General features: G+C 51.1%; 1 protein-coding gene across 2 annotated transcripts in view; it reads right to left on the bottom strand.

Moving 5' to 3' along the window:
• The window catches only part of CLCN4 (chloride voltage-gated channel 4), a 67854-nt gene that overhangs the window by 33799 nt on the left and 11861 nt on the right, over positions 1-22194 (bottom strand). The window contains exons 1-4 of one of the 2 annotated variants that reach the window (XM_035029687.1): positions 7740-9091; positions 7494-7648; positions 5016-5115; positions 160-347 (exon numbers count right to left, since the gene is read on the bottom strand). In XM_035029687.1, coding sequence (XP_034885578.1) covers positions 160-347; positions 5016-5115; positions 7494-7648; positions 7740-8034 — 738 coding nt within the window. In that variant the 5' untranslated portion in view covers positions 8035-9091. Of the gene's footprint in view, positions 1-159; positions 348-5015; positions 5116-7493; positions 7649-7739; positions 9092-22194 lie in introns of those variants that run through there. The other variant, XM_035029688.1, reaches the window with a different exon arrangement.

Raw genomic sequence — 22194 nt, 5'->3', positions numbered from 1 at the left:
CATCAGAGCTGGAAGAAGCCAAGTCGCGCTGGGACTGAGCCAAGGACAGTTATCAGAACAGACCCTGGAAGGAAGCCCAGACAGGCACAGAAGGCCCAGTGGGGTTGCAAAGCGCCCGTGGAATGGCGGGCGTCCCCAGCCAGGACCCCAGAAACCCACCTCCGACTGATTCACCAGCAGCTCCGACCATTTCTGCCATAGGGGACACTTGTCCCTGTCCTCAAAAGTGGTCTCGTTGGAAGTCCAGCAGCACTGCTCGTGGCTGTACCAGAAGGCAGACAGGCAGACCCCCTCCTTCAAGTCGGTCATCCAGTCGACGGCAAGATCGATGACCCCAGCCAAGGTGCCTGGAAGAAGCAACAAGAACCACTCAGAGGAACCATCCTGTGATGAGGCAGGAGAACACAGGGCCAGGGGGCCGACGTGGGAGCCCAGCAGCCAGGCAGACCGAGCCGGAGTCGGGGTGGGGGGAGGGGGGTTACGACCACGCAGCGGAAGGGCCATGGAGAGGTCTCCTGAGCACTTCCGCTGTGGGCAAGGCCGTGCCCAGCCCCATGAGAAACAGAGGCCAAGGACAGGTGGTGCCTGGGTGGCTTAAATCCAGCAGGAGCGACAAACATGCAGGGCTTAAGTCATCACAAGCCACTGGGGCCAAGCAGCTTTTAAAATTGACCCCTTCCAAATTCTAGAAACAGGGTACATAGGCCCTATAAATGAGGTAACCCCCTCAGTGGCTTCTGGGGCCTGATGCTGGGATCACATACATTAATATTTCTCAGGCAAACCTGACAATTCAGACAAAAAGGAAGCATAAGGACTATAATAGCCTCATCATTCAAGTAAGGTTTTGCCACCAAATTTGGAAAATCCCACTTATCAGAACTTTCTGGATTTTTTAAATCATGGATAAGGGATTGTGGATCTATATAAGTAGGTAACTAAAGGCGGGTAGAAGTGAGATAAATAAGTGTGGGCAGTGGCCCACAGAAGGCTACCTTGGATCTCTTTCTAGAATAACCCATTCCAGAGTCTAATAGGGAGGCAGGGAATACTTTCAGGCTACTAAATTTTTCAAACTTTTACTGGATCCTTATAACAACATCAATTCTCCATCTGCATCTGCACACCTGCACCAGGGCTTACCCTTCCCTGCTCTCCTGTTACATCAAAAGCTGCCCACTGTTCTTGGGAGAACGCCTGAATCCTTAGCAGGTGGCAGACTCAAACAGCTGGCCCCTCATACCTTTCCCACCTCATCTCTTTCCATCACTAACTGCCCCCATCCTACCCACACCACATTCCTGGAGTGCACCAGGCTCTCCTTTCTACACCACCTCAATCAGCACTGTCCTTCCCAGACCTGCCAACCTCCTATTTATCTTCCAGATTCAATATTTACATCACCTCCTCCGAGAAGCCTTTCCTGATTTCCTAAGTCTGGCCTAGATGTACCTCCCAGGCATTCCCCCATCATCATACCTCTCATATCCTAATCACATGAGTGTGTGTGTGTGTACGGTGTCTAGTCCATAAGTGTGGGGGGGGTGGAGATTCTGTTGTGTGGTTTGTACGCAAAGTAGGGGTCAGGCCAGATGTCCAGGCTCTGTGTCCACTCTAAGTGGGCAAGGGCCACCTGCCTTGTCCACTGTTGTATCTGTGTTGGGTACGTGGCAGGAACTTTATATCCATAAATCCATAAAGGAATGAAAATCAGAAAACCCAGGTCCATCCATTTACTCAAGGGGTAGTTACTAAGCACCAAGTTCCTATGTGCTAGTCCCTGTTCCACGCCCTGGGGATATGGCAGGGAACAAAGCAGACTCAGCTCCCAGCCTTTGTGGACCTGCACATCGGCGGGGGGGGGGGGGGGGGGGGGGGGGGGGGGCACAGGACACTGAACAACATAAGCAAATCAGGGCTCTGTGAGAAGACAGTTAAGTGCTAGGGAGCAAATTACAGCACGTGACAAGGGTGCAGCCCCTTTGGAAAACAGCCTGGCAGTCCCTCAAACAGTTAACCACAGAGCTGCCATCTGACCCAGCAATTCCACTCCGAGGTGTGCACCCAAGAGACGTGAAAACATACGCCTATGCGAAGACTTGCACACGAATGCTCACGGCAGCACTATTCACAGTAGCCAAAAAGTGGAAACAGCCCATAGGCCCATATTGCTGAACAAAGAAATCGAATGTGGTCCAGCCACACAATGGAATAGTATTTGGCAACAAAGAAGAACGGAGCGCTGATGCCCACTCCAGGACGAACCCTAGAAACAGGACACCGAGTGAAGAAAGCTAACCACAAGACTACATACTGTAGGATTCCACTTATACGAAATGTCCAGAATAGGCAAATATACAGAGACACAGAGTGAGATGAGCAGCTTCCTGGGGCTGGGAGGCGGCTGGGGGCAGCAGGGCTTGATAGCCAAGGGGTATGGAGGTCCTCTGGGGGCTGACAAGAATGTTCTAAAATGGAGTGCGGTGATGGTTTTACAACTCTGAATATGCTAGAAACCGCTGCACTGTACGCTTTGACAAGGTGAACTGCATGGAATGTTTAATATATCTTAATAAAGCTTTTACACACACACACACGCACACACTGGGGCGAGGGGGATGAGGCTGTGAGAGGGAGAGGTGACTTTTAGAAAAGGTGGTCAGGGAATACCTCAAGCATTGTAAGACATTTGCACAAAGACTTAAAGAAGGGGCGCCTGGATGGCTCAGTCGGTTGGGCGACTGCCTTCGGCTCAGGTCATGATCCTGGAGTCCCGGGATCAAGTCCTGCATCGGGCTCACTGCTCAGCGGGGAGTCTGCTTCTCCCTCTGACCCTCCCCCACCTCACGCTCTCTCTCATTCTCTCTCTCTCAAATAAATAAATAAAATCTTCAAAAAAAAAAAAAAAGACCTAAAGAAGGCGAGGGAGGAGTCCTGTAGATATCCAAGGGCGAGACCCAGTGATCATCCCAGATTTCGTTTGCAATCAGCTCATCCTTCCCCCGGTCTTCTGGGCTGACTTGCCTGACAGCGCCGCGCGGCTCGGCTTCGGTCGGTGGAACAACAGCGACACCCAGTGGGGACTCTCGATAAGCGCCCCGCAGAGGAGCCGCCGCTTGGGCCTCTCCATCATGGGAGTCAAAATATAATGTCCAGGGTGTCGCTGAGGAGAGAGGACTGGCCAGGCAAGGGGACCCCCTGAGTCCTCCCGCACTGTGAGAACTGGGGAGGAGAAAAGTGAAGGGGACACAATTTGCTGACTTTAGCCAGCACACTTTAGCCACCTTCACTGCCAGCGTCATCCCCTTCTCACCTTCTTCCTGTATCGTCTGGGGGGCAGGGGCCACAGAGCACCCTTCGGCGGGGGTGCTCAACCCTGGCTGCGCATTAGGATCACAGGTGGAGGGGGCTGGGAGAAAGGAAGGGGGCTTTACCCAATGCTAGGGCACCATCTCCCGGGATACTACTGACTTGAAGCCCAGGCAGCCAGATGTTTTGCTTTCATTCCCCAGGTGATTCTTCCTGAAAGAACTGGCGGAAATTGGGTTGACAAGGAAACCAACTGGTCAATATCAGATTTGTTCAAGAGAGCCCGGTCGGGCTCTTACATTAGTCAATAAATCCATGCTGTGCTGTCTGCTCTGGCGAGACACTAGAACATCTATTCCGGATTTCTGCATTCCCTCTCTTTATTTCTCCTGCCTAGAAGCCAAGAATAATGATACGGTATACAGTTTCTTAAATCTATTCTAAATAAAGACATCAAAATTCCCAGCAAATTCCTCCCCTGCCCACTTACAAAGGTGTTCATGGAAGCAGTCAAATTTGTGGCGAAACACCGTATAGGCGTGAAATCGAATTCCCTGCCAACACTGCTGCTGGTCTATACCCGGGCTGCCCCTGGGAACAGAAGGCTAAAATTGGGGACATGCGAGAACAGCCACCGTGAGAAGAGGAAAAGGATCCCCGCTTCAGCACTCTTGGCTCTTCAGCGCCAGCTGCCCTCCCTGGCAACCAAGCCCCTCCCACAACTGTGTACGGGATAAAGGAAGGAATGCCCAGAAATCCAAACCCTCTGTAATCACACAATTTGTATCTATGCCCCATTAGTATTCTGTCTTTCTCACAGCTTTTACTATATTCTGCCTTTATGACAGTCATTCACTGATCAATCCTATAACCATAACTATTATGTTACTACAGGTAGGTGATTTTTATTAAGGGAATCGCTGTTAGTGTGCTCAGATTTTTTAAATCTTAGACATTAACCTTCAGAGCCTCCTAAAAGGAAATTAACGTCTCAGGACAGAATTTCCATGGAGAGCTGGTACATTTGATATTAGAAGGGCAGGTTTCCCCTCCAGATACGCCTCCATTCACTCTGGAAAACATCGACTGCTTGCAAGCATGGTGCTGGGATTATAAAAATTGGAGGATGCAGTGTCCCTGAGGGTCAGAACAACGCACAGGCTGGACATATTTGCTCTGGGCCTACCTCAGGCCCTGCAGGGGTCTCGGATTATTCTGAGTATCCTAGGATGTGTACGATTCACTCCAGGGCCCGCCAGTATTGGTAAAGACCACTCTCATACGGCGCTTTATTATTAGAGATCAAAGTGTTCCCATACTTGCTTGCCTTCTACATAACCCGGTACTACAGAATGCAAACTATGTGCTTTCGATAAAATCCAGTATGGCCATAAACCTGTGTGCTGCGCAGACATGGCCCTCTAATTACAGCTTTTTTCCAGTGACCGCATTTGGGCCCATGCCTTGGGGTCTTGCCTTATTGATGATACGTTTTATGTTAAGTGTATGGTCGTGTAGTTTGCTCTGAGGCATTTCAAGTAATAAATCCCTTGCACGGGGGTAAAAGAGAACCAGTCCATTTTCAGAACACCAGCCTGAACAGGAAGAGTTGGTGCTCTGAGGCTCCGCGGCACCTCCAGCCCCGTCCCCAGGGCGGGGGGCGGGGGGCGGGGGGCGGGGGGGTACCGCGTGCGCCCTCCACGTACCCGCCAGCAGGCCGATGAGCAGCATCACCACCCAGCCTGACCAGGCATCCAGCAAACTCTTGATGAACTCCCATATGGACTCCTTGCTTTTGCTGGTTATCTAGAAACAGAAAGACACAGTAGTTGATTCGGGATACATTTTCCAATTCACGCTTCCTTCCCTGAAACGGTTTCTTCCGGGAAATGGGGTGAGTGAGAAAACGAATGTAATTAAGTGACTAAATTGCCACTTCCGTCACCTTACCCGTTATCTGGCGCAATGACAAAACGGGCTTTCGGGTTCACGCAGTTGCAGAGATGCCATTGTAGCCACCGAAGACTTAGAATCCCCCCAAAATTCACTTAATTAAAAAAACTTCTTAAGTGTGATTTGAACTTTGAGGATTCAGAAGCCATTCTGAAGGGAAACAGCCATTCGTCGTCACCATTTTAAATGAGAATTACCACTTTAACCCTCACCTTACGGTCTGCTCACGAAAGAAGCTCTTCAACACAGAGTTCATTTCCTTCTTTAGTTTTCAAGGTCAAAGGCTAGCAGCAAGAACTCTGAATGGGCTAGCCCGGATCACCTTCAGCAGGTGGATGAACGTGTCTGAACACACTGTTCCAACGCCATTCCTCCCTGAGCTCCTTAGAGCATTTTCTGGAAAGATTTTCGACTCTGCGGGTCAGCCGGCCTCTGTCACAACTACTCAGCTCTGCTACGGGGGCACAGGAGGAGCCATGGGGAATGTGCATGTGAATGGGCGCGGCTGTGTTCCACGGAAACTTTCCTTACCAGAGCAGGTGCCAGGCTGGACTGCGCCCGTGGGTCAGAGTCCAGCAACCTCCGCTCCGGGCCGGAGGCTGCCCTCTCTGCCACGGTCCTCCACACCGGAGCCAGGAGGCTGGCTCATCTTCCGGACTCCCTACCCCACTCCCGCCAACTTGCGGGAAATGATGGGACCCAGCAGCACCCCGGACGTCACTCCCCGTGCTGCTTGGAAGGTGCTCTCCCCGAGGCCGCCGACAGTCCCCAGGCTGTGGGGCTGCCTCCTACTTCACCTCTCCACGGAGAGTGACCTGGCTGGCCACCCCGGCCTCACCACTCTCTCCTCCTCTCGCTCGAGACCACTTTGCCGGTTGCCCTCCTTCACCTCTCCCTGTCTCTCCCAGCTGTCTGTCACAGGCGCCCCGCCGACCTCCCACTGCACCTGCTAAATCTCGGCAGGGCCCAGAGTTCTGACCCCCTCCTTACTTCTCCTTCTCCGTGCACACCCAGGCCACCTGGGCCACTTCTAAAGCTTCGGCGCCCACTCACATGCTGGGGCCTCCTTCTGCACCGCAGCCCTGACCGCACCCTTGAACTACAGAGTTCTCGCCGCCTGCCAACCACCCCCAGCTGCAGGCTGGGTAAACAGCTCGAAGCCAAAGTGTCTGAGACAGAACTCACCGGCCTCGCCCTCAAATCTGTTGCTCCCCTTTCCTTCCTTCTTGCCAACAAGGGCATCTCCCCCTTCTAACCGCGGCCAGGGCCTCATCCTGGACTCCACTCCCTGCCTATCCCCAATACCCCACCCCAAATCCTGTCAGGGGCTCCTCTGAATAACTCTTGACCCTGAGCCTCTCTCCATCTGCACTTCGCTGCCTTTCGTCAGACCTTCTTCCTCTTTTCTCCTGAACTGATTTCCAAGCTTCCTGTTTCTCCCTCTGCAATGCATTTTTCTTGTATTCTGTGACCATGAAGATGAAACCCAAACTCATCTTCATGGCCTACTTGGTCATTCCCGGTGTGGCGCCCTGCCCGTGTCCTCCCATCCTGTGAGCCCTCCCCCAGGCCTCAGAGCTCCCGAACCACCTACTGTGCGGTGTTCTCTCATGCCTCTGACTTAAAAAAGGGCCCCTCCTGATTTTAGAATCTTTTCCCCTTTCTCCGCCTAGCAAACTCCTAGGCAACCTTCAAGGCCCAACTGAAACGTCACCATCTCTAAAAAACCCTTCCCTAACCATCCCTCTGAATGATCCCGCAGCACTTATACCGAACTTTATGGTGGCCACTAAAATAGAGATTGATCGCCAACTAGCTGCCAGGCACTGTGGTATGTGCTTCCATACACAGACAACTCAACTCACTCAATCTTTAGATATAATGGCCTCCACCCTTATAGAGGAGAAACCAGGGTCTAGAAATGGCGCCCCAAAAGTCACCCAGCCTAAAGGCATCAAGGGCAGGATGTACCTGATCTGTCTGGTTCTGGAGTCCCCTCATCGCCCTCCACACCATACCCTCTGCATGACGCAGCCTCCCACCCAACGCGCGTAATCTCGTAATTACCTGTCCACATCTCTGCCTCTCTCGCTAGCCCTTCTCTCCTTCAGAATCTCACCCAGTATGTGACATGTGACCTAACCCTACCTCAGCAACTAACTGCCCCACGAAAGCACGGCCCAGCCACCTGACGGGAGCCCCTTCGACATGTCTTTATGATTGCCACCTACCTTTCTGTGTCTGTCGGTGTCCCGGGACTTTTCCCGCAGCCAGTCGATGGTGTGGAAGTCCTCATACGTCCCCACATCAGGGAATGGCTCATCGAGGAAATCCATCAGGTTTCCAGAGCCGCTCATCGCTCCTGCATTGACCATGCTAGTTACACCTGGGAGAGAAAGCCTGGCATGAAAACCGTCACTCAGGACATCTGCAGAGACACGGCAGAACAAGCCCCATGTAGTATTTTCGCATGCTACCTTCCAGGCAGAAGGAATTGCTCCCGCACAGGCAGCTCTGCTGTAACGGAATGTAGATCCAGTCCGCCTTAGCCCTCTCAGGCTGCTCTGACAGAGCACCGCAGACTGGGCGGCTTAGAAACAATGCAAGTGCATTTCTCACAGTCCTGGAGACTGGAAGTCCAAGATCAAGGCGCTGCAGGGTCGGTGTCCGGCGAAGAGCCCCATCCCGGTTCATGGGCAGCCATCTCTTCACGGCGCCGTCACACGCCGGAAACAACGGTGGAGCTCTCCGGGGCCTCTTTTGTAAGGACATGACCCCACTGATGAGGGCTCAGCTCTCACGGCCCGATCACGGCCCAAGGGCCGCACCTCCTAACACCATCCCGTCGAGGGTCAGGTTCCAACACGTGAATTTTGGGGAGACACCAACCTTCGGTCTGGAGCACAGTCAAGTTTTGTTACGTGCAGCCGTCCCGTTCTATAAAGTCCCCGTGAACACCGAATTAGTGACTACCGAAGCAATGTCCCTAAGTGATACGCAGGGCTGGGTTCCTACAAGCCTCTGGTCACGTTTTTGTAAGCCAGGCAATATACAACCCTGCTTTTTTGTGGTTCTGTTTGAAGACCTCTTCTTGAATATATACCGCTGATTCACTCCCACTGAAGTCACGGCTGCAGCGCTGCAACTCCTACCCCAGTGAAGCTTATCTGCCCAACGGCTTCTCTCTACAAGGCGCACTGCAGCCTTCTTGCGCGTGCGAACACCAGGGGCACTCCAGCCCTGCATTTCGGGCCCACGACAAACAGCAAATTACCAATTAAAAAAAAAAAAAAAAGCACAAAAATGTGAAAAACATGGCACTAAACAATCTGTACAAAGGACACTTGCTTATATAGTCGGAGAGCCGAAGTAAGATGGCGGAGCCAGGAGGGTGCCTTTCGGGTGACTCAGACTTTTTGCCACTCCGCACACGCACATGTCTGTGAATAACCAGGAGAGTACCGCACGTATCAATGTGGGGTTACGAGTACACTTTAGTGAGTAGACAAATGCACAAATACAGAACCACAAAGTAAGAAGATCGACCACACGCATTTCTGAAAAACCTCAAGTTCTGCAAAAGCAAGGCGTCAAAACGAGAGGGCCAGAGGGGCAAACAGGGTCGAGGCCTGCCACTCCAAATCCAATCACTGCAACCGAACCAATAACTGGTTCTCTTGTGACATAAAGTGCACCACTCAGGCAGGCGGCCTACGTGTCACCACTGAGGATATTCAAACGCTACAGCTAGAGCAGAGTGAAATGCTGGCCAGGCATTAACCCGCTGGTGGAAGCCAAGGCAATCCGCAGAGGGCAGAGGCCCTGTGTAGGGGGTGCAGGGTGGAGGCGGGGAGGGGGGCCCCTGGAGATGGACAAGGCAAGAGGACAGCCTGCCACATGACCCATGCTATGGTCTGAACGTGCGTGTGCCCCAGAAATCCCATCCCCCTGTGTGATGATGTTAGGAGGTGGGGCCTTTGGGAGGTGTCTAAGTCAAAAAGCCCTCAGGAATGGGATTAGTGCCCTTATAAAAGAGACCCCAGAGAGCTCCCTCACCCCTTCCAACGTGTGAGGACACAAAGAGAAGTCTCTGACAGAGAAGAGGCCCCCCACCCCCAGCCCGGTGTCACACTTCCAGCCTCCATACAGTCAAAAGGGCTCCTGCTGCCAGGACAGTAGCCAAGCTGAGAGTTTCTCCTTTTCCTGCCTAAGATAACAATTCCACCCCCACTCTCCTGGCTCCCTGGGTCTGGAAAACAACCGCAAATAAACCAAGACACCTTCCATGTTATACCACCATCAGAGCCTGATTTACAGATCACATAGGAGCTAACTTGAGACGAAGAAAATGCTTTGCAGCAGGACCAATGCTCCCCACCAGGTAGCAGAAAAAAAATAATACACTCTCACAAAGACAAGAGGTTGGAATAAGCACTAAATAAAAATTACTTTGGCAAAGAGCATGGAATTTTGAATTATAGGACGAGGACCACAAAAGTGCTGGAGTAGATGGTTAAAGAGGTGAAGGGCAGTTATAAAAATATTTGAGCATAGGCTTCTCTCATTGCTTTATGTATTTTTATATCTGGAGGACTCAACCACGACCTGATGAAACTGCATTTTAATCAAATTGAAAAGTCGCTATGGGCAAAGCGGGGTAATCACCTTACAAGCAATAAAGTGGCGATAGCGAGTGATTTATTGACCGTCTGTGCAACTCGGCTGCTTTAAAACTTCAAAAGTTTGAGGTTTGAGCCATGCCAAGCTGAAAACTATACCTGCTGATGAGTACCCAGGGAAGAATCATGTTGCATAAGACAGTAGCAACCCATAATAAAGGGGAAGGAGTAAAATTAGAAAGCAAAGATTTCGTTCTCATTTCTACAAAAACAAGGTAATAGCTTTGTTATTATATGTGGTACAGAAAATCTCTGATAGGAAAAATAAGGGAGCTGACTGTTGACCCACAATGGGCAGCCCTCGTGAGAAAAACCAGGCCGGCAGATAGAACAGCATAGACTTGGACATTCTATGAAAAGGGAGTTCATGTTACCTGAAATTTAACCAAATCTCTAGTCAAGCAACAACTCCAGGAAATAATGGTTGAATCAAAAAGTCACTCTCGAGAACAGTTAACATCTTTAAATTTTGATGGAGCATGTCATGGCTGCGACAATTAGACACATAATTGGTAAAGGAAAATATACAAGATCTAATTTGTAGATCTAATCAGGGGCTTCCCTGGGAGCCCAGAAGGAGGTGCTGAGGTCACTTCTGACGCTGGGATTAAGAAAGACAGGAGGGTCCGGGAGAAGTGTAAGAAGAGGGCATCCGGGTTAGAAAAATGGAAAGAGGGGCGCCTGGGTGGCTCAGTCATTAAGCATCTGCCTTTGGCTCAGGTCAGGGTCCCAGGGTCCTGGGATCGAGCCCCACATCGGGCTCCCTGCTCGGCGGGAAGCCTGCTTCTCCCTCTCCCACTCCCCCTGCTTGTGTTCCCTCTCTCGTTGTGTCTCTCTCTGTCAAATAAATAAATAAAATCTTTAAAAAAAGAAAAAGAAAAATGGAAAGAATTCTATCCAGAATCCATCTGGGAGATGTGGATGGATAAGGAATGAGAATCCAGCCAAACATGGGAGTGACAAGGAGTGAACTCCAAGGACTTGCTGAGAAATAAACTTAACCTACTATATAAGTTCATTATGGTACAAGGAACAACCCCAAATGGATACCAATAGTCATTTGTACCTTAGCAAGGAGCCCTTGCTTCTCTCAGTCTGTTTTTATTTCTTCACTCTAGTAAGAGCACTTCTGCTGACAGATGACTCCCATGCTTCTGGCCTCAAGGCCTTGGTTTCAGGAAGGACAACATCCTAGAACCTGGATCTGAGATCCCTACTTGGTCTGGATTGTCCAGGTCAGGGCTCAGCAAACTGCAGCTTGTGGGCCAAATCTGGCCTGTGGCCTGGTTGTAAATAAAGTTTTAGTGGAACACAGCCATGCCCAGGCATTTATATATGGTCTATGGCTGCTTTTCACATTACAAGAGCAGAGTTGAGGAGTTATAACAAAGACTATATGGCCCACAAAGCCTGAAATGTTTACTATTTTGACCATTTACAGAAAACATTTGCTGATCCCTGATCCATGCAGTGGATTGCAAAAATGGCCATATTCTCTACCCCTCCCTGGATCTACCACATTTTCAGTGGGACTTCCCGGGTCCTCCTCATTAAGAGGCGGAGTCTATTTCTCCACCCAGTGAATCTGGACTGGCCTGTGACATGCAGCAGAAGTGACTAGCATGCATGTGCGAGTCCTAGCATGCATGTGCGAGTCCAGATCCCAAGAGGTGATGCAGCCTCTGCTGGTTTGTTGGTGGTGGTGGGTTGTTTTTTTTTGGACCTCTGCCTCTGCCATGAGAAGCCTAGGCTAGAACGCTGGAAGATGAGAGACCACATGGAATCGAGCTGGGTCAGCTCAGCTAAGGCCATCCCAGGTCCCCTAGGCCCAGCCAAGCACAGATTCCTGAGTGAGCCCAGCCAAGATCAGGCGAATTTGGCCCAATCAAATCACCCAGCCCACCCACAGACTGTGAGGAAAATAACTGGTTATTGTTTCAAGCCATTGGGTTTTTTGAAGGTTGTCATGTAACAGTGTTAAACACTGTTACTTGGGCTCCGGAGGGAGAGGAGTAACGAAGACAGATAAGTGAGCTGTGGCATTGTGGACGGACTTCCAGGAAGAGGACAGGAACAACGATGGAGGATAAAACTGCCAACAGAAATGGGGTGGAATCAAATTTCATGCTGGAGGCATCTGGCCTGACAAAATAACATCTCTCCTACCCAACCATACTTACCCACAAAGGGACTCTGGAAGACACACGGCGCACCTAGATCTTTTATCCAATCCTTTCAAACAAGAAAGTATCTATCGGTTTGGTCTTGCAGTATAACGGCTCCAAGGGGCTGGGGTCCAAGGGTTCAGCAGCAGATGATAACAACAGACCCTGTCCAGTAAAACTCACTTCACCCAGCGCCCAATGAACACGGCATGCGTTAGCTGTGAGAGTATCAGTGATGTGATTTATGACTTTGATACTGAAAACAACTCTGGATGGGTTGGCTCACCCTCAAAACAGGGATCTGTGCCATTTAAAGGAAATCTGGACTTCGCATAGTCGGATATTGGCAATAAAAAAACGGTTTCTAGAAGATGAACGAAAGCACGAAATCACCCAGATCAAGGTAAAGAAGGACAAGTTCTAAGTCTGATCAAGGCCGCACTGAATACAGAGCACCCCATGCTAGACTAGTAAGGATCATCAGCATGTCAGGCAGAAACCCATTCGTCTGAGTGTGCCGTGTCCTCTACCTAGAACAGCTCTCCTGTCCCCTGACGGGAAAGCTCCTATTCACCCTCCAGAATTCTCTTCTGTTCCATACTCTCTGTGCCACGTGCATTAATTTCCCCAGAGAGAGTTGGGGGCTTCCTCCTTGGCAATCAAAAGCATTCTCTTTTTCTCTCGTGTTTTTAAATGGTTGGTAAACAAAATAACAACACAAGATCCACCCTCTTAACAAATTTCCAGGGTATGGCCAAGGTACCCCGTGCAGAAGGTTGTACAGCAGATCTCTAGACATTTTCCGTCTTCCATCACCGAGACTTTATACACACCGAACCACGACTCCCCGTTTCTGCTCCCGCCCCCCCCCGCCCAGCCCCCGGGAACCACTGCTACCTTCTGCTTCTATGGGTTCAGCCCCTTGAGATGCCTCATATAAATGAAATGATGCAGTATGTCTTTCTGTGACCGGCTTATTTCACTCAGCGTAGCGTCCTCCAGATCCATCCATGTTGCTGCCTACGGCAGGACTTCCGCTTCAGAGGCCAGTGGGTGTACACGTCCCATTTTCTCCGTCCACTCGTCAGCTCATGGCATTCAGGTGGCCTGCTTGTCTTTGTCCTTCTCCCAGTGGAGCATGATGCTTCTGCGGCTAGGTAAGGGGCACAGGCCTGCTGGTAGCTCTGCCTGCTTTGGTAAATCAAGTGTCAGGGGCACACGGCCACGCGCCTTCGGTCACGCCGGGCCTAGGGCTGCTTGGCGCTCCCACGGCCCAGGGGAGTGACTGCGACACGGGCTGGGAGGCTCACAGGGCGGAAAATACTGCCCACCCAGGCCCTCCCTGGAAACACGAGCTAAGGCCTGAATGGCAGCTAAGTTACCACAAGGGGACAGGCAGGGGAAAGGGGGCCAGGACAGGAGCAGTCTCTACCATGCCCGCCCTGGCGGCCCATCTCCTGGCCCTCACCCCTGTGGCCACCGGCCCTCACCGGACTGGAGAGGCTCGGCGTCTTTTCATCTGAGTTCGGATTTTCTGTTCCATCCGCCCAAGTCACCTGAGAATTAGCTAATAGAGAAGCTGGCAAGTAAGACAACGTGGTCTGATTTGGGAGAGCAATACTGGCAGAAAAACTGTCAGTTGTTTTTGTATGGTGCACGAGCTAAAAATGTAAGACAAAAGCTGGAAATAAAAGATTCCATTTATACAAAGTTCATAAACAGGCAACATTAATCTGTGGTGTGAGGGTCTGGATAGTGGTTACCTTTAGGGGTGGGGTACGGCCTGGAAGGGGCCACAAAGGGCTTCTGGGGGCCAGTCACATTCTGTTCCTTGACCTGGGTGCTGGTTACAGACGGGAGTTCCCTTGGCAAAAATTCATGGAGGTGTACAGTCGTGATTTTTGCATTTTTATAGATAGATATTTATTTCCATAAAAAGCTCAGCTAAGAAAAGGGATTTCAGTCTGGCAGCACCTCAGAAGGTTAAACACAGAGTTTCCACGTGACCCAGCAATTCCACTCGCAGGCTTAGACCCAAGGGAACTGAAAACATGTCCGCACAAAGACTTACACACAAATGATCAGAGCAGCATTATTCCCACTAGCCAAAATGTGAAAACAACCCAAATGCCATCAACTGATGAACAGGCTAGACCCCAAAAATGCAACTAAAGGACCTCACTAGCAACATTTCAACCTGGAAGCTTTGGGAAAATTGAAAAGGTAGTTTCTAACACTAACATAAGCACACACACATGCGTGCGTGCGCGCGCACACACACACACACACACAGACACACTTTGAGGTTTCTATATCCTACAATCAGAAGTTTCTCCAACTAATTAGCTATCCTAATGCTTCAAGACTCCAGATGCCCTTGGCTCGTGAATAAAGATATGATCATACCACAGCTCTAACAAAGTGTCACAAGATACCACACAAAAAGCTTAGGACCCAAGAAAGAAAAGGATCTAAGAATATGGAGTTCAGAGCCAGATCCTGGTCAGACGGCACCTGAAAGAAAAACAAACGAACAAAAAAACCTCAGAAAAGCTTCACTTCCTACAGCTTTGCCAGAAGTTCCAGAAGTCATCACACGCAGCCTCTACGAAGTCCCTTGTCTTGCAGCCCTTTGCACTGGCCACCACCGTCACGGCCACCAGGCTGGGGGCCCCCGGTCAGGGAGGCTGCTTTGCTAGCCGTCCTTCTGCCCAGGTGCCCTGGAGTCCCCGGGAAGGTCCTGTGGGTCCAGGACACACGTGCAGGGACGGCCTCCTCCTTCCCCCATCTCTCTTCAACGTGTAAGTCCCACCTCCACTCCAAGAGAGGGCAGGACCCCTCCGCCACCCTGCCCTGCCTCACCTGCTGTCCTTCCCTTGGCCTCCTGTAGCCGGAAATCCTGCCTCAGGTTCTGGAAACCTCGTACGTCCAGAGCCCACGGCTCTGGCTCCCTGCCCTGAGCGACTGGAGGACCACTCCCTCTCTGACCCACGGCCACTCCTCTGTCACCTTCGGTGGCTTCTCTTCTCCCCACGCTCTGGCTCGAGTGCTTCCCAAAATGTGCCCGCACTGGATGAGTCACCTCGGTGCAAGGCCTGCGATACCGTGATCACCGGCATGACCCGCTAACCTCACTCCTTCCTGGTCTCGTCTCCCCTCCGAGGGCGGCCAGGCCAGCTCCTTACCCGCACTCGCTTCGCTGACAGGCGGAGGGAACCAGGAGCTTAAGCCCAATGAAGATACCGTCCACCCGGCTGCCTTCTTTCTGAGCCAGGATCTCTGGGCACACACCACCACGACACACTTCCAGAACGTGATCCAATACAAATGCACTCTAGCTTCAGACTACACGACACAGCCTGGTTCTCTTTCTTCGCTCGCGTGGACAGAGCAAGAAAAGGGTTTTTGCCGTGAAATTTGAGGCTGTAGTACACGTTTGTTTCTCTGCCATTTCTGCTGCTCTGAATTCAAAGATTAAAAGAGGAAGTTTAAAATACAACAAATGGGGGCGCCCGGGTGGCTCAGTCCGTCAAGCGTCCGACTCGTGATGCCGGCTTAGGTCATGATCTCAGGGTCTTGATCTCCTGGGTCGTGGGATTGAGCCCCCCATCCAGCCCCAGCATTGGTGCTGGGCTCTGCCTCAGCACGGAGTCTGCTTGAAATTCTCTCCCGGTGCCTCTTCCACCACTTCCACGCCTGCACGTGCACGCTCTCTCCCTCTCTGTAAAGTAGGTATTTTTTAAAAATAATTTAAAAATAAAAATAAAACGGGGCGCCTGGGTGGCTTAGTCGTTAAGCGTCTGCCTTAGGCTCAGGTCGTGACCCCAGGGTCCTGGGATCGAGCCCCGCATCGGGCTCCCTGCTCTGCGGGAAGCCTGCTTCTCCCTCTCCCACTCCCCCTGCTTGTGTTCCCTCTCTTGCTGTGTCTCTCTCTGTCAAATAAATAAAATCTTTAAAAAAATAATAAATAATAAATAAATAAATAAATAACGTAACAAATGTACCGGGATTTTCTGTCCCCACAATACACACACACACAGACACACACACACACAGCTGCACACACGCACTCTTTCCCATCCAGCCAACGGGAAGACACAGAGAGGCAGTATCCATCTGTGGCTCTCCCTGTGCCTCCAGGCCCAGCAATGGCCTGCACGGAGTTCCTGCCACACCCGAAGGAAGTTACAGGGAAGCCTTGACCTTGGTCTCTTCGCCCACGACCACATGCACGGGAACTGCCCTGTACATGTGGCTTTGCTGTCCTCACCCAATTTCTAGAATAACTACTGTATTTGAAGCTGCCAGTGCCCCACCCACATTCCTCAAAACCTTCCAGTAAGCTCCAGCTTATTTCCAACTGGATCTCTATGCCTGAATGCGTTATTAGGAGCAGGTATTAACTGATGACTCTCAGGAACTGGTGTATAAATACCCCCACTCCCTTACTCCCTGAATGGAGTCATTTCAAGGCATGTGTTTTATAAGGCAGAAAAGATTTACCACTGCAGGCCGGAGGCTGCTCTCCTTAGAAAGGCCTGCTGGCAAGGTTGGCCCTTGGCTAGCATGTGGGAACTTGCATTTCAAGAGGGTCCCCACCAGTCCCAGAACTGATGAGAATGGCTCACTGTGCCTGCATTGGTTGTCCAAATAATGTTATTGATGCTGAACTCCTGCTTTCTTTCTAAGAGACTGGAATTTTGATAATGAGCCACACAGTGGGTGCCTATAGGACCAACCTCCAATAAAACTCATGGGTACTGCGACTCTAACGAGCTTGCCTATTCCCTTTGCTGATTCTGCCCCATATGCCTTACTATAATAAATCATAGCCAGGAAGACAACTGTATGCTGTCCTGTGAGTACTCCTAGTTGAACCCAGAGATGATCCTGGGGACCCGGGACACAGCAAGCTCTGTTTCCTAGAGTTTCCAAAGCGTAGCGTTAGCCTCCAGTCGCCTATTGGGTGAGCTGTATTACCAGCCCAGCCTCTACTGGCTGCCTTCTTTTCCGGGTCACACTTCCCCATGCCCCTCCCAGGAGACCCTGCACCTCCCACAAAGCTCCCTGCCCTGGGATCCTTGTCTCCGGGGCCAGTTCTGAAAGAATTCAAATGAAGGCAGCATGGCATTTTCTACTGTGTCAACCAGCAACGCCTTTGCCTCTGTGAAACCCATTGAGTGAGGTTTTTATGGCTCTGTACAAACGGGCAAAACCTTCACGACCTGGGGCTAAGCGAGGAGTTCTCAGAAATGACACCAAAAGCATGATCCATAAAAGAAAAAATGGATAACTTATACCGATGGGCAAAGTCAAACTTCCCACCCATGTAAGAATTCAGGAAAACTCCCGGATGCACTCAGTGGATTGCAACGGATGAACAGTCCAGCAACACAGGGGGTCCAGGCTGTGCTGAGGCCTCTAGCAATTCTGGGGCAAGCTGAGCATCAAAACGGCCTGTCCTACGCTCCTCCACAGAACACTGGTGGCTGATCACTGCCTCGACTGGAGATACACAAATTCCAGTGTGCGTCAACATGACCAGCGCGGCTGGCCAGGGCCCACCCCCCACCTTCAGCTTCAGCAGGTCTGGGGTGGGGCCCAGGGATCTGCATTTCTAACAAGCTCCCAGGGAGGCTGATTGATGCTGCTGGCCCACAGATTGTACTTGGAGAACCACCGGCCCCTTCACCCTTTGTCCCCTCCTATTCCCCACTCTCCTGCATGCCCTGCATCCTTCCCGTTGTGTCTTAATCACTAATATTTTTAGTGTCAATCTTATTTATCAATAGCATTTTGTTGGAAGAATTACTTACAAGCTTGCTTCCTCCCATATCGGATTGTGAGTTCCTTGAGGTCAGAGGCCTGTTACTCACCCTTATTTATTATCTGGACATCTGACAAGCGTTTGCTGAGGCCCACTCTATAGTAATCCACTAAACCTAAAAAAGCTTAGCCAACCACCACATACTATCTCTATTCTACAAAAAGCATTACTAATACTATAATCCATCTATAGATATAGATTCTATAGAACAGTCAGCTAAACGCTTTTTTTTAAAAAAAGATTTTATTTATTTATTTGACAGAGAGAGCGAGAGCACAAGCAGGGGGAGCGGCAGGCAGAGGGAGAGGGGGAAGCAGACTCCCCACCAAGCAAGGAGCCCGACGTGGGGCTCCATCCCAGGACCCCAGGATCATGATCCGAGCTGAAGACAAGACACTTAACCGACTGAGCCACCCAGGCGCCCCCTGTTGAATGCTTTTAACATCACTGCATAGACATGCTCAATAATACATACAAGAGAGATTTTATCTGTGCATATACTTAGGACGAAAAGAATATATAAACCAAGCTGAAGTCACTACACGTGTAAAATGCGAGTGGCTTTAAAAACGTTTCTTTGACTACATGTCACCTTTCACACGCGCCATCCCACAGTTTTATGATTTATAACAATGCAAGTCTTAAGAGCATGACGAGCTTTCCCTACTAGGTTTGTAGGTTTTTCTCCTAACTGCTCAATTTGTCTTGATTTTCCTTTATTAGTTTTCAGCCGTGGAAAAAGTTGAGCTGACAAATACGCAGACAGATCTCCTCCCCCAGTGCAGCTGCCCTGTGGCCTGGCTGATGCCCAAACCAGGCATTTGACACCGAATCCCTGGGGCCCCGGGAGCGGACTTTGAACCCAGTGTGGTGGCTAAAAGCACCACGAGCCGACAGTTCCTTTAGGCAAACCCTTCCTCGCCATTCTTATCCAAGTGGAGGAGGTGATAGGGACGTGGGTTGAAAACTCCCTTTAAACTTTCTCAAGACGTTTCTCTGGAATAAATTTTGATTAGCTGGCCAGAACATTTGCTAGAGCCATTCCAGTTCTTTTTTTTTTTTAATAAAGATTTTTATTTATTTGACAGAGACACAGCGAGACAGGGAACACAAGCAGGGGGAGAGGGAGAGGGAGAAGCAGGCTTCCCGCCGAGCAGGGAGCCCGACGCGGGGCTCGGGTCCCAGGACCCTGGGATCATGACCTGAGCCGAAGGCAGACACTTAACGACTGAGCCACCCAGGCGCCCTGTAGCCATTCCAGTTCTACACAAAGATTTCAACTATTAGACTACAATCCCAGACACAAGAAGCTCAACAAACCGCAAGCAGCAGAAGTAAATAAATAAGCAAACCAGACCACACCAAGGCATATCATAATCAAATTGTTAAGACCAGTGAAAAGGAGGGTATCCTAAAAGCAGCAAAAGAAACAAGACACCCTGTACAGAGAAAACTCAGCAGCTCCATCCAACTGTGAGGCCGAACGGTGCACCGCTACACGCACTGAACAAGGATGAAGCCTGCAAGCCTAACGTCGCACGGAAGCCAGACATGAAGGGGTACACAAGTCCACTAACACAAAGTTCCAGCGAGCACAACGAATCTGTAGTAGCAGATGCTCTTGGGCTGGGAAGTGACGAAGAAGGGGACCTGCAGGTGGCTTCTGGGGACCGGTCATGTTCCAGTTCATCTGGGCCCTGGGTACCCAGGTGTATTCACTGGGTGACAACTCAGCAAGCTGTGCGTTTCGGCTTTACACACTTTTCTGCACATGTATTTCAGGACAAACTTTAGTGAAGGGCAACGAGAATTAAGTCGCACTGCCTCACGTTACCGAAGGTAGACTCGTAGTTGGCCCGCTGCGACACTTCCTTGATGTGCCTGTGACATACCTTCTTTTCTCTTGAAATATCTATCGCATCAGCTCTTACAAAAATGACCTCCCACCGAAATAATTCACGTGAAAAGTCTGAACTCCCTGACAAAGCAAAGGCCCTGGGGTTGGGCGACCCGCCGTGCAGTGGGCAGAGGATATGGGCTCCACGCTGCATGACAGGTCAGGATACGTTTCCCCCGCGCGAGAGGTAAAGGGGAGATGGCCACATCCTACACTGGCAAATGCTGGGTGCTCGCAGTGATAGCCAGGCATCCAATCCCCACTGGCATTTGGGGGTTATTGCACAAAGTCTCCAGGCGATGCAGATGAATACGGGCATATACATTGTGGAAAATGAAAAAAATCAACACACTCAAACTCATCATCAATACCCCCCAACTTACAATGAATATACCCAAACCTTGCATGAAGCTCACCGGACAGAGGGTGGGGTGAGGGGAAGAAGGGATGGAGAGAGGGAGAGAGACCACAGCATGAACAAATGAACAAATATGGAGCAATGAGAGAAGAGTGGAGCTTCAGAAGGGGCAAGAGGGAGGCAGCCACAGCCTGGGGAGCTGACCCAAGGAGCTGCCAGCACTAGGCCCCCCTCCCACAAAAGTTTGGGTTCTTACCATTGTATTCGCTAGCCAATGCTGTGAAACAAATTACCCCAGAGCTTAGCAGCTTCAAACAATAAACACGTATGATTTTTCCAGTTTCTGTGGGTCAGAAATTCAGAAGCAGCTTGACTGGGTCCTTCTTTTTTTTTTTTTTTTTAAGATTTTATTCATTTACTTGAGAGAGAGAACACGAGCAGGGGAGAGAGGCAGAGGAAGAGGGAGAAGCAGACTCCCCGCTGAGCAGGGAGCCCGATGCGGGACTCGATCCCAGGACCCCGGGATCATGACCTGAGCCGAAGGCAGACGCTTCACCGGCCGAGCCCCCCCAGCGCCCCTGGTTGGATCCTTCCGGCTTGAGATCTCTCTCAGGAGGTTGTGGTCAAGCTGTCAGCTACGGCTGCAGCTATCTGAAAAGGCTTGATGGGGTCAAGAGGACCCACTTACAAGTTGGCTCCCAGACAGGGCTAGCAAGTCGGTGCTCGCTGCTGCTGGGAAGCCTCAGGTCCGCTCCCTCCTGCATCTCAGCAAGACTGCTAGAGTGTCCTTAGGACGCGGCAGTTGGCTTCCTCCAAAGCAGCTGATCCGAGGGAACAAGGAGGAGGCAGTAGAGTGTCCTGTGACCCAGCCGTGGAAGGCCTCCGGCGTCACTTGCACGGTCCCCTGCTGGCCGCACAGGTCAGCCCCGAGTGACCAGTGTGGGAGGAGACCGCATGCGGGCCTGAGCACCAGGAGACGGGGTCACTGGGGCCCACTTTGGAGGCTGGCTCCCACATCAGTCAAAGCTTTTCATCTCACCTCTCCACCTTGCTGGAAACCACACCAATTTCAAATTCATTTGAGATCACGGACTCTGGCTTTTTAAAATGCAGACACCTTTAGATGAGGGGCCATGATTCATTCACTCCTTCCAGCCGATGCTCCAGACTGGGCTCCCCAGAGGCACTGACAGAGGAGCCCCCTGGTGGCCCTGTGGCGAGGGGCCAAGGGCCACAGGTCCAATAAAGAGTCCCAAAGAGAGGGAAGCTCAGAGTCGAAGGATAGGCAGAAAGACTGAAAATTAACCTTTGCCTGGAGCCCAAAGAGACAGGGGAGGGCCTCCTCCTCCTCCTCCTCCTCCCCGCCTCCTCCTTCCCTCCAATCTTCCTCCTTCCTCCTTGGCCTGCCTCCAAGCTCCCAGCACATCGCACTCCTTCAGTTCCAGCTTGGCTTCCACAGGACTGGGGAGCTGGTGTGGGACCGTGACCCTCCCTCCATGGCATGCCTCCGAGGGCCCCAGGGCCACACAGCTATTTGTCACGATTGGGAACACAGCCTGCGTGTTGGAAAGGGGATGAGGCCAACTGCATGCGGCCTCAAGTGACACAATAGACTCAGTGTTCTCACGTCCCCACCGCAGAGGCAGGGAGGGGAGGCCTGAGTCTCTGTGTTCCTGGTGTCACGCGCCAAGGAATGAGAGTCTCCCCAGAGACTCCTCCTCACACTAAGAACTTTTTTTTTTTTTTAAGATTTTATTTATTTGACAGAGAGAGACACAGCGAGAGAGGGAACACAAGCAGGGGGAGTGGGGGAGGGAGAAGCAGGCTTCCCGCGGAGCAGGGAGCCCGATGCGGGGCTCGATCCCAGGACCCTGGGACCATGACCTGAGCCGAAGGCAGACGCTTAACGACTAAGCCACCCAGGCGCCCCAAGAACAACTTTTTATAGGACTCCGTGTGCCAGGCACCATTTTTAGCACTTCACATATACTCAGTCGCTCGGGCTC

This window comes from Mirounga leonina, unplaced genomic scaffold (assembly GCF_011800145.1).
Source record: "Mirounga leonina isolate KUSES-001 unplaced genomic scaffold, KU_Mleo_1.0 Mir_268, whole genome shotgun sequence".
Taxonomy (NCBI): Eukaryota; Metazoa; Chordata; class Mammalia; order Carnivora; family Phocidae; genus Mirounga; species Mirounga leonina.
The sequence above is the reverse complement of the archived record's forward strand: the minus strand, read 5'-3'. Positions and strand labels throughout refer to the sequence as shown.